Source organism: Neolamprologus brichardi, chromosome 13, assembly GCF_056152115.1.
Source record: "Neolamprologus brichardi isolate AB-2024 chromosome 13, ASM5615211v1, whole genome shotgun sequence".
NCBI lineage: Eukaryota > Metazoa > Chordata > Actinopteri > Cichliformes > Cichlidae > Neolamprologus > Neolamprologus brichardi.
The window spans coordinates 7,481,296-7,494,202 of NC_142116.1; the positions used below are offsets into that span (position 1 = coordinate 7,481,296).

General features: G+C 38.5%; 1 protein-coding gene across 3 annotated transcripts; it reads left to right on the forward strand.

The window, feature by feature from the left end:
- The first annotated feature begins 16 nt into the window (after positions 1–16).
- LOC102785752 (uncharacterized) lies at positions 17–12,896 on the forward strand. Of its 3 annotated transcripts, XM_006783544.3 has the most exons (20): positions 17–441; positions 520–727; positions 973–1,139; positions 1,459–1,589; positions 1,775–1,941; positions 3,190–3,275; positions 3,624–3,704; positions 4,069–4,183; positions 5,931–6,106; positions 6,463–6,684; positions 7,144–7,346; positions 7,881–8,003; positions 8,263–8,400; positions 8,612–8,861; positions 9,002–9,203; positions 10,208–10,442; positions 10,685–10,809; positions 11,155–11,306; positions 11,874–12,096; positions 12,690–12,896. In XM_006783544.3, the coding sequence occupies exons 1-20, from the start codon at positions 283–285 to the stop codon at positions 12,827–12,829; spliced, it is 3,303 nt and encodes a 1,100-aa protein (XP_006783607.2). In that variant the 5' UTR covers positions 17–282; the 3' UTR covers positions 12,830–12,896. The 3 variants fall into 3 exon arrangements, with proteins under 3 accessions (XP_006783607.2, XP_006783608.2, XP_006783609.2); XM_006783545.3 differs by lacking the exon at positions 12,690–12,896 and having other exon boundaries at positions 11,201–11,306; positions 11,874–12,085; XM_006783546.3 differs by lacking the exons at positions 11,874–12,096; positions 12,690–12,896 and having other exon boundaries at positions 10,685–10,825; positions 11,155–11,288.
- Positions 12,897–12,907: the final 11 nt, after the last annotated feature.

Genomic DNA, 12,907 nt, shown 5'->3' on the forward strand with positions numbered 1-12,907 from the left:
TTTGACACATTTTTTTAAGCAAGAGTCTACACGAAAAACTTCTTTAAGTATCAGCTGTTGTTTTCATTCCTATTAAACGCCCAAATGTATTTAAAATACTCATATGTAGTAGTAATTTAATATCTAAATACAACAGAAGTGGTCATGTTACTGTGGTAACGTGGGGCGTCAGTGTGGTAAATAAAACTGAGCGCGCTGGGATGGGACCGCAGTTTAAGTGCTGTGTTTAGGGTCTGTTGTAGCTCAACCCAAGCAAGCTATAAAGAAGACGCCCGAGTCATCATGGATAACTGTGATTTAGAGAAGCTCTGTGTTTCTGCTGGGAAGCTCCGTCCATCGTTCACACCTGAAGTCACAGACTACAAAGTGACTGTGGAGAGCAGCGTCAACGAAGTGACACTGGACGTGATGACAAGCGACTGTGGGGCTTCATATAGTATTGTGAGCACGCTTTATGCCTTCTATTTCTCAATTCAAGTCTCTTTCGCATCTAATTTAGCCTTGTGATTTCTATTTCAGCTCTATGGTGAAAGGTCTAACACGATTACACTGAAAGATGGGTTGAACAGAGCAGGAATCGAGGTGGTAGCTGAGGATGGCACCATAAAGAAATACAGTGTGGAAATCACCAAACTATCAGCAAAGATCGCAGAGCTCAGTAACCTGGCTTTGGAAGGAGATAGTTCACTTCACCCCGCGTTTTGCACCAAAGTTTTTGAATACAATAGTGAGTACAGCCTATCTGTGTTAAACAAGAAGTTGTATATGAAATGTTTAATTCTTTGTTTTGTTTTCTATTTCAATTGATACACAAAAGCAGCCGCAGCAGTACACATGTATGTAAATGTATGTATAAATATGCTACTTTGTAAGTGAATATTATTTAAAAATGCAGAGACATAAAAGGTTTGCAGTATTTCTCAGTTTACAAAATAAATTGTTATGTGCTTTTCTGGGGTTTTTTGCCTCCAGGTACTGTTCCCTTTTGTTGTAATTCGGTGACACTCCTTCCTGAGGTGCCTGACAGAGGCATTAAAGTTACAGTAAATGGGGTGAGCAGCTCTGAACCAATCCCTCTGAATTTTGGAGACACAGTGGTGGAGATTTCAGTCTGTTCACCAGATGGCAGTGTTTCACAGGTATAATAAGACATGGATAGTGGACAAACTTTATATATGCATCCTAGCTTTGAAATGCTTTGAAACTCATCATTATCCACCTGATAACATATAGTTTTCTTAATTTTTAAACTTCATATGCTTTTAGCATAGCTTTTGCTTCTGTGTAATGAAACCTATCAGGAATTTGAGTCTTTTTAAAGGTCTCTGTTGGAGCCCTAATAACTCCTGCACATGAGTGGATCCATCTTCTTTGTACCCATATATTTATCTGTGGTAACCTTTTGTCAGTAAGGGAGTAGTTAGCTTTATATACCTAATGACCTTCTCACCTTTTCAGGTGTACAAGGTGTTGGTGACTCGAGAGCTGCTTCCTGTGCCTGTGACTTTCACTGATGTGAAGCAGCAGCTGGAGTATGAATGCCCAGTATCCCTAAGTGCTTTCTACAGGCCTTTGTCTATCAATCACAGGTAAGTCTTGAAACAACTAAGACATATTGCAAAACATATTCGCCAATAGTCACATCCATTACTTATCCTTTGGTTCATGCTGAATATTAATTCGCAAATGAATGATGTGTTTCCTTTATATAAAAAAAATACTATAATATATAGCAAATCACCTTTCACACATTTGTTATTTTGCTAAATTGTAGTGAACCAAAGAGCATCTTCTCAAGGCCTTATATTGAGATGCTTGCCCGAAGGTCAAAAGTTGACCCACTTAGCGACTGTCCTCTCGGAGACGGCTGGAAGGTTGTTGAACTGGACCTTGACAAGAAGATGTCAGCTGCCTTGGTCAAGTGTTTCTTTTTTCACAGAGGTGAAGCATTTCAAACATATTAGTTTAAAGCTACTGGGAAGAGTGGATGTTCTTATTCAGGATGTTCAGATAGGAGGAGGTTCTGTTGTTCTTAAAGAGAGCTAGTAGATTCCTAAACTTCTAGTACAACGAATGTCACATCAATGAATAACAAATGAAGCCACTGTTCTAATATGGATTCTTTGAGTTACTTCATTATTTCCACACCTATAGAAAATGTTTACAGCTACGTTGTTGACAGGTATCTTACCTCTTAGCAGAAGTGATTACACAAGCTATACTATCATGTAACATGATGTAGTACTGTAGACAACGATCATGTTACTCTAATGACAGGGGGTATTATTACTTAACTAAAACCTTGTGCCACTAACTGTCATGGGACAAAGGCTGGATTTTATATCAGGCCTTTATGTTCAGAAGATCTGGCTTGCTTACTCAGATGTGTATTTCTAAATAATCAAGGCTTCCCTTAAATTGTTTAATTTAGGTAAAAGTACAAATAAAGTAAAATAGTATTTATATAGCATCTTCCAAGATAAATATCACAAAGTAAATCACAACAAAAATGCTTAAACATTAAAACAAAATGTTTCAAAAAGATGAGTTTTTAGCTTATTTATTATCTTGGGTACAAATCTGTCAGGGCACATTAAGAACTTCTATTTTCTCTTCATTAAGTTAGAGATAATTGTCAGCCATCCAACCTTTCATAGTCTAAGCACCTCTGCAAAATCTCTTGCTTAGAAACACCTTGGGGCTTAAAAGACATGCATAACTGATCATCTGTCATTCTCATAGCAGTGAAGGAAATTGTCCTTAAATTGCAAATGGCAGTTTTATTTATATACAACATTTTAACCTTAATATGCTTTATAAACGCCCCTTAACAGAACTTTGAAGCAAACTGTGGTGAAGAGAAATAGAAGAAAACGTGTTTAGAAGCAGCCACAGAAAAAGATCGATTAGAAAGATACGACCATAACAAAAAGACGCCCAGTATCTCAGCCTATCAAGCCTTTTGCACCCAAAAGGAAAGATGGACTGAAAGACATTTTTGAAATTAGATGCAGGTAAAATATCGAGAGTGCAGGAGCATGCTTTCATCGAGTCAACTAATTGCTAGTTTGGACACATTGCCTTGGGGGAGGTTGCATAGGGAGCAATTCTACAGATTTGTTAAATAACCTGACAGCTAAATCCATCCCGGTCCACCTCTAATGAGCTTTTTTCCCCTTTTAAACAAAGGGTGTGACACTATGATGAAACTGTCTGAGCTTGGGTCACACATTCTGGACTGTTTACATAAACCCACTGGGGACCTAGATGCACAGGTCAGTGTAAAAGATTAAGCAGTAACCTCTATTGCCAGAATCGCTGACTTTGACACTGTTTATCCTTTATTTACAAGACAATGCTCCATTTAACTGTGAGTAAATGCAAGTTTGAATTCCACAGTAAAAGTAATGACCACGTTTATGGTAAATGAGTCAATAAAATAGTAGTTTTTATTAACCATGTATAATTTTTACATTTCAGTTATTGGTAGAATGACAAACCCAGTTCTGTATATTCAGCACAGCCACCTTGTCAGTCCAGTGCGAAGCTTTATCAATGGAACCTGGTAAAGGCACTTTATAAAATCTTTATTTGTGATATAATCAGGATACTATTTCTTTTAGGATGTAACAGAGACAGATTGGTATAAGAAGCACTTTGAATCAGCCAAATGTCTGGAGACAGAGACCAAACACACCTGTGAGGTAATAAGCTGTACTGGGTATTCCTTTCAGTGTCCAGTTAGTTAGTATTCTGACTGATGTTGATGATACACAGCAAACCTAAAAAAAACCTAAAATTACTTATTGCCATAGTTCTATCTTGTGGTGAATGTGGGTAATCGAGGACCTTTATAGTTTACCCACTTAATCAAATGAAAATAAAAATTTTTTTTATTTTATTTCCCTGATTATGTTATAATATGATACAATTATGATATAAAAAAGGCTGTAGATGATTTACCTTTATCATATTCTTCAGTGCTAAGTATAAGTTATAATATAGCTCATATCACTACTCCTACTGTATCTGTTTAAGCTTTCCTGCTTGGTCTATTTTCTACTACAGCTTCGTAACTGGGAGAAAAGACTACAAATGACAGCAGCAGAAGACAGTGTTGACAAGTTGTGTGCTTTGGCCCAGGAGCACCTGAAACTCTACAGGCAACATCTGCCAAAGCCAGGCATGTAGCACTTTCACGCCTACATTTTAACACTTTGTGAATTATTATGCTGCATTGTAAGATGGTGATCCAAAACAAAATGTGGGTCAGACAAGAGTGTCAAGCTATTATAATACAAACTAGAAAGTCAGAAAAAAACAAAAAACGAATGCATTTTTTCACCTGTTACTTTTTATAAAATGCTGACTAGTCTGTCCAAATTACCATCTGCCCTAATGCCGAATGTCTGTAGTTGCCTTTATTTTTAAACAGGCTATTTACTGATTATTTAAAAATACTCTGGAGCAAAGAGACTTTTTCCTTGCCTTACCTTGGCAACACAGCTCAGCTCAAAGCTAATAAAAAATACATGAAAACAGGCTGCTAAGTGGCTACTTCTGAAGCGTTCTCTTTTATTTGACATGTCAGACACTCACACTCAAGTTTGTGCTCATGTTTTCTCAGCTACCTTTGCCTTGCTAATTCTTTTGTGACTGAAAAGTATCAAAATGAGAATGAGTGTCATGAGGGTTGTTAGTAAAAAGTGTTGATTTTTGACCTTTCATTTTTCATGTGGCCTGGTGAAACGTTTTCATTTTTAAGACATTGTTTATTGCACATTAACATTAGCTCAATGCTTCTGTCAGACTCAAAAAATTTCATCAGCTAAAATGACTTTTCTGCTATGTAGCATATATCAGTTATAAAACAGCAAATGCTGAATGGGTCTGCTTGTTGGATTATGTAATGTACCAGGGAATATAACAAATTAAAAGCTTGACATCAGTGCACTTGGACAGAAAAAGGCGCACTTGCCAAGGGAAGATACTCTCTTTCAATATTTCATGCAAAAGGCGCATCCAGTACTCGGTAAAGAGAAGGCAGCTAGATGGGAGAGTCTGTTTAGTTTTCATTATGCATTGTGCTGTGAAGTATTCATGCTTGGATGAAACTGTCCTTTAATAAGCTGTTCAAAATGAGCTCACTTCACAAAGCACACAATACCTTATCCAAGTTTTTTTTTATTTTTCTGATTCTCAATACAGTTTGAATGAAATGTATTAAATTGGAGAGTCAAAATTGCTGTAATAAGATTTACTTCCATATTAATTTTATTACTGCTACTACTAATTACTACTAAGTGACATGATACGTGCTGAATTCTTTATAATTCCTGGAACAAAACACGATCATCAAGTTTACACTGCTGCTGGTTGCTGACAGTGTTTTGAGCATGCCACCAAATACAATCCAAAGAATTACAAAAATAGTTAAATTCAAGTAAGCTTATTATAAAGGGCTTAATTACTTAATAAAATTCAAAACTAAAGCCAATATTCATGACGCATGCTGTGTACTGATTAAATCAGTTTCTCTGAATACTTCAAGCTATGTTTATCTGTGTAAGATCAATAAAATTGCTAGTGGTAACAACAGCCAACAACATTTTATTCTTCTCACATTAATAAACACATTTAGACAGTGTTCTTAAGCTCAACCAAATACTTAAACTAGACACACTTATGGTAAAATTGTAGATAGGAAGTCTATTGTACGTTTAGTTTGATCTTACATTTGAACTGAAGGGGGTTTTAAATGGGTCTTTAAAACTCTTAAATGTAATGTCATCCTGCGGCGATGAAAAATGTTGTTTGCCAGTACTATATAATCTATATAGATGCAAATTCTCTCATATATATGCAAATCCTCTGGTCTCTCTGTCAGATGTGTACCACAAAACAGTGTTTTATTTTTCCCATTTCCACAGGAGACCTGTTGCACCATGAAGATGGCCAGTCTCCTCTGCATAGCCTTGAGCAGGCTGCTGTCCACTATGCATCAGCTATCAGACTTAACTCCAGAGATGCCAGGCTTCACTTCCAGCTGGGTCTCGTGCTGGAGGAGCACCATTACGCTACAGAGATGTACAGCCTACAGAGGAAGGTGTGGTACTATTATACACAAATAAAAGCTCTCTATGCAGCATATTAGTTGTATTAAAACAATGAAAAAAAATTACTGAAGGTTATTTTAATCAGAATTGCATAGTAAATAACATGCTAATTTTAAATTAAAATATATGGTCAATTACAGCTGAAATGTCAGTTAACAACATTGCTTTGATGTTGCATTACACACTTTCATTATTCATAAGCATGTGGAAGTTTAGAGATTTATGAAATGTGACAAAGCTTTCAGAAAATATAAAAATAGTACTTTTTTGCCAGTTTATTGTAAATCAGTTGTCTTGTTGATTTTTGAGTTGAAAGCTAATGAACCTCGCATGTTTCAACTCACAGGCTGACAAAGAGAGAGATGAATTAAGTGATGCCAAATCAACAGCACATCAGGATGACGTCTTGGCTGTGTGTAAACTGCACGGTTTCCTTGGAACACCCACAGTAGAGAACCAGCTGCAGGCTCTGGATAAAGAGTATCATCTGCTCAAAGAGCAGGGACAGTCCAGCAAAGCAGACTATGTTCAGACTCTCTACATCTGGCTTTCTAAGAAAACTGGCAAGGTAATTGTGTCATATGCTGTCAGTACCTCTGATTCTATTGCTTGAGGAAACTGTTTTATCTGATAGTGATGAAAAGGATTAGTGAGGGACCAGTACAGACAGGCTATCGCCCTCTTCCTAACATCAGTACAACTTCTCTTTGACTTATGAGTGATCTGTTAGAATGTAAAACCACCCTAAACCTTTTGTAAACAATATTCAGTTCAGCATCTCAGAATATTACTGTTAACATTTCCACAGGCTCTTCAAACACACTTAAGTCCTCACAGAGCTGAATTTTATTCAGCTGAAGATCTTGATGTTTTTCATTGCTAGTTATAGAAATCAATATCGTTCCAGATACTTCAGTTCTGCATTCACTACCATGGTAAATATAGATATTGTTCTGTATGGTTGTTTTGAGTCAAAGCATCTATGACTGTTACTTATCATCCATAAACTTGGACTTGGTGGTTGCAGGACATCAGTGCAACTATGCAGGATAAAGAGAGCTATATCCACCGAGCCCTTCTGAAGTACCTGGATGCCTGGTCTCTGTGCCCAGAAAGCTGGGAGTACAGCCTCCATGCAGGAAGGCTGCTGCTGCTGCAAGGGAGGGAAAGGGAAGCCCTGCTGCACTTTCACAATGGGCTGGCCCTACGGCCCCTACACCCTGCACTCAGGTCAGTTTGCAGGATTGTACATATGGTAGTAGAAGAAGGAAAAATATTGTAATACTAATAGTAACTTGTAATAGTAACAAGAAACTAGATTAAAGAAGCTGATTAAATGTTGCAGAGTTAGGAAGCTGTGCAGCTCTCACTGTGATGTCACTGTGACATAGATAGAAATAGATTAGATATCAGCCAGAAAATCAATGCTGCAACTCACAGAGGTCCACTGAAAAATGATACTAACAATTATTTAGTCTGCTGGTAACAGCTTAAAAGCAAGAGTCTGTTCCTCAGCTACTGAGTTTCTGGTAATCAAGAACAAAATACAGAGAGGTTAAAATATGTGCTTCCTTTCTGTGGCTGTGTAAGAGCAGCTTTGAAAAAGCCCTCATTCTCCTTCTTAAATTCTCACTCCATGATAAGCCCTCTATCATATAACCTTTCTAAGATTAGACTGTTAAACAGGGTAAACTGGGTTTAGATTCTAAACGTCTAAAAACTAGATCAGAGCTCTTCAGTGTGTGTTGCCTTTCTTTTTTCCAGATTCTTCGCAGGCCTGGGTCTGCTACTGCAGGAACAGAAAGCCTCTGAGGATGCAGAGAAGGAGGCTGCTCTGTTCTTACAACAGGGACTGGAGCACTTTATCAGCCAGCGCTGCAGCAAGAGGTGTGTGTGTGTGTGTTAGTGTGTGTGGTGGAGGTGGAGGTGGATATATTCAGTGAGAGAGGGAGAGTGTGAGGCCATGACAGCAACAATAATATACCAGCTTGTTCTGTTTAAGCCTGTCGAAAGGAGAGGTAACTGATTGAAAGAGACCGCTATCGTCTACAGAAGCACATTGATACACTTTAAGTTGTGTCATCTATAGAGTTATAATAGCTGCTTTGTGTTTGTACTGCCATATATTTTATGATTTTGTTTACAGCTGGGAGGAGCAGGATCTATCGGACCCTCTGTCCAGCCGCAACACACAGTTCCTACGAGGCCTTCTTACTCTGGGGCAACTGCAGCAGAGAAACACATTATGCACAAAGGCCATGAGTGCCGAACAAGTCTATCATATGTATGTAAAACTTTGGGAGTTTTTATTTTTTGCTGGTTTTATTATTCGGGGTTTGCAGTGGATATCGGCTCTAACGAGCTATCTCACTCATCTCAGCAGTGAATGTGCGATCCAAAGAAAAGTCCTGTCATTTAAGAGTACAAGCCAGTTTAGCTGTTTTAACCACTACATAAAAACACTGTCTTCTTGTCTCTGTGCTGGACTGCTTCAGTGTGGCAATGCTGAGTGCCCAGAGTGTGAGTCAGTGTGTACGTCGTGGTGAGGTGAGCAGGCAGCTGGAGTGGGTGCTGCTGGATGCTCACTTTGCCCTGCTGCAGAGGCTGACCCAGCAGAGTGAATGCCAGGCTAAGACTGGCACTGAGAGGCAGTCTCTGGTGGCAAAAAGATGCCAGGCCCTCACAGCTCTAATACGTCACACCTCTATCACTCCCTGTCAGGAACTTCTTGACATGCAGGAAAGGGTATGAGTGTTGAGCTTTCTTTTTTTTTACGAGTGCAGGGTACCTAATCCATAGAGTGACTGTTAATTTTCAAGAGTGCTTCGTGTGACATAATTCAGACTTTTTTTCTCTTCCGGTTTCTTTACTGCTGGTGCATGAAGACGTGCCACCTTGCAGTAGTAACCACACCGCGTGACAGCCATGCCCTTTGTCTTTTGGGTCTGGCACAGCTGGCTCAGTACGACAATAACCCAAATTCAGAAAGGTCAAAGGAAGCCATAAGTGATGCCTTTCTCAGCCTCCAGGCCAGCATTGAGCTGGAACTCAAGACTCAGATTGGAGAGCCACCTGAACAGCTGACCAGTGAGTCTCTGCACATTAACTAAAGTGAGCTTTTCCAGAGAAGATGGTTTTCCCAGCAGCTTGCAGTGGTGCACTTCTTTTCACTTGTGAGGTGAATAAAGCTGGTTTACCTGTAATGTGTAGAAAACTACATAAAAATAAAGCAGAATTGTAGGCCTGACCCCAGCCAGATGAACCAGCTTCCTCCACCTTACAAGTGGGAGGAAGGTCACCACCGTAGGCTGCTGGCAGCACCATGGGTCCTTTTCATTATGCTAATGTGCCTCCTCACTTCCTTCACTTGCATTTCTTGCTCCCAGCAAGGATGTGAGAGAGATGAGAGGAAGCGATGCCAAGATGCAAGAATCAAAGCTGCCAAATGAAAAATCCTTGCCTCCATAGTGTCGGTCTCAAGTTATGTTAGTTACTTAAGAAGGTTCACAGCTGCATCACTGAATCATATGAATGTCCACAGAACTTCTAATATTAGGATTTCTTGTCTTTTTTCTCATAAGATATGTTCATTGATTAATGTATCTTAATTTTAGTGGCATTATTGTAAGTGTTGATTTTAGTCATTTAGAATTCATTTTAAATATTTTAATTTATGGAAAGGTCAGTGTCATAAACCTGTTTTATAGAACCCCCAAAATGGTAATCATAGCCCCTCATGTCCTTCAGGTACATTCACGGAACTGGAAGATCTCCTTTGATGGTCTTTAGGAAACAATTTCCATGCTATGGGAGGAGAGGGGGTGCAAGAAAGCATATGTTAGCATAATGAATGAAAAGGACCTGATATTCTCTAGCAAACATACTTCATTGACATCTCTGGTGGTCATGTAACTTTTATATTCCATGTCTTATGCTTGTATTTCATGCCGGAATTATTACTTCCTATCAAACTGATGATTGTGTTTCAATGAATGTTCTGTTATTTCTTCCAATAGGCTGGTGTTTTTAACACATTTTTAATATAGCCTTTTTGAAATTTTACTTTTCCTCACCATTACCTGTTTGCTCAGAACAAAAGTGGTGGCAGGAAAAGGTGGAGGTTAAAACTAAGGAAGCTGCCAAGCAGTCCATCACCCAACCAGCTGGTGTAAAGGAGCCTTGTGACATCAAATTGGCAAAAAGAGGAGTGCAGCAGGGCAGGGGAGGTTCTAGGTGTGTAGCAGTAGCTGTAACCAAAGCACCAGCTCCAGCTCCCATCAGGGGAGGGAAGGCTGTCGGGAATCCAGCCAAAACCCCTGCAGCCAGGTTTGTACTGAGTAAGGTGTTTGTAGATAGCATGAATGATTTCCTATGGATTTATAGCCTGTATAGCTTTGCCTTGCTTCCTATGTATGAAGCAAAAACAGCCTTTTACCATTTATGACTCTGGGTCTGCTATATGAAAAGACAAAACAACAACAAACAATCAAACTAACAAAAAAACAGACTTTTCACTTGAATATTAAATAAGTTTTTAGAGAGCCTGTATTATGCTTTCTCTCCTGTAGGGGGAGTTCTGGAGCAGCTGCCAAGCCAGATAGGGTGAAACTTTCTGGTAATAACACTAAACCTCAGCTCCCGCTCAACAAGTCTAAACAGGACAGTTTCTCTGATACTTTGAGGACAGCTGAGGGTAAGGCATTACAGAGGCAAGTCTGGGAAACTGAAAATCCTTTCTTGGTGAGGTGTGAACAGGTTTTGCAAGCTACAATAAAAACAAAAACTACACAGAGAAAATCTAAATCTTGATGATAAAAGAGGGCTTATACATTTTTCTGTTTAAGAAGTTCAAATGTAATGCTGTTTAACTGAAGGTATAACATGCAAAACAGTGGTATTGATTACTTGAAATGCAGATGATTTGACATTACTTGTTTAGCACCACTGTCATAAATATACAAATTTTCTTTATTTAAGGATTTTGGTTTCCAAGAACATTAAATGGGTACAATATGGGATTCAAACAATCTCTGTTCAGTTGCTGTGACAGACAAAATCCATGAGTCCAGTCTGATGAACCGCAGATCTCATGCAGCAAGACTGGGTCTGGCTCGAGCTTACTCACGATCTCCAAACACCCAGGACCAATCAAAACAGCTATACCAAGAGGTCATCGCAATGTCACCAGAGGTCAGTTATCTTTTATATTTGCATTTTAAAGCGTTTCCCAAAGTTTCACAATAGCTTCCAGTCACATTAAGTAAGGATTTTATTAACATGTTCTTTCTCCCACCAACTCTGTGGAATAGCCACATGTTCTGCTGTTGGACTAGAAAATTAAACTATATATATTCAGATTTTAAAGTCTTGTGCTCAAGACTTGAAAGCGGTTACCCTTTGTTCATAAATCTTTGCCTGAAAAAAAAGATCTCAATTACGTCTGAAGAAAATGTGCAGTATAATTCAAGACATTCAAAATATGAGGGAGAGATTGATATACAACTAATAAATGTCATTATTTGATCATTTGATTCAAATTTAGCTGAGATTTCTGAGTAAATACTTTCATACATCTCATCTACAGTGAATATAGTCATTCAAGAACATTTAGGAAAAAGATTTTCCATTATATGTCTTTGATATTTAGAAAAGATCTAAAAGTTGTAGTTTAAATATTTTTAAAGAGTCTCATGCTCTTGGTGTTTATCTGGTTTAATGCAGTGCAGATCAAATATGATTAATGAACTGCCTGTTTAGATCCATGATGCCTACATCGAGCTTGTGCAGCTGCTGGAGCCATCCGACCCTCAGGCTGCTTTGGATGTATACTGCAAATTCCCTTTGAAGCCTGTGGCTGAGCAAAACTTCGAGGATGCCTTCATCACAGGAGAGATTGTGCGCATGCTGATGTCTGAGGAGCAGTACGACCACCCACAGCTTGGCCCCAGCCTCATAGCTTATGGCAAAGTCATGGGCCTAAGTGATTACTTTTTATTATTATTATTATAAATACTATAAACACGTGGTATTAGCTTTGGAAAAAGTCAGACTTGAACAGTAAAAAGTTATTTACAGAAACCTTGAGAGTTTAAACAAAATGTCTAGTTAAATAACTTTTTAATGATTTTGAATAGACATGGGGAGCATCTACCTATAAAGTGTGAGTGTTGCTTATTAAGATTGCCAGCTAGAGATACATTTTTAGGTGTAAAAAAATACTGGTTTACCATGATTTTCTTTATAGGCAGCTGGACTATATTTACCAAATGTGTTGTACTGAAATCATGCCGCCAGACCCATGTGACATGCCATGTTGTGTTATTTATAGAGATGTATCACATTCAGCTGGTGTGATTGACAGATAGATGGCATATTGCATACTAAATAGTAATACATATATGGTGACTGCTGTCAAATAAACTGTCTGGCCACAGGGCGAGTCAGGATATAATGTAGTTATATAAAGATATTTAATATTTTGTCAGACACACCCAGACAATATGACATGGTACAATATTTTTGTCAGTGTGAGTGAACTAATTTTGATATGCAAATCTGTGGCTGTGTTTGCAGGTTGCATAGAGAATTACATTCACATTTTGGATGGAAAGTCTAAGACCAAGCTGCTAAAGACCGTCTATGCGGGGATCCACAACAGACAAGAGGATGATGAGGATCTGCAGAACTTCTTCAAGTTCAAGTGCTGGATATGATGTTTTTGGTTGTTTGCCATGTTGATGTAATAAATTCGGAATCTTGAGTTTAATTCTAGTCGCTTCTCCCTGGCTGCT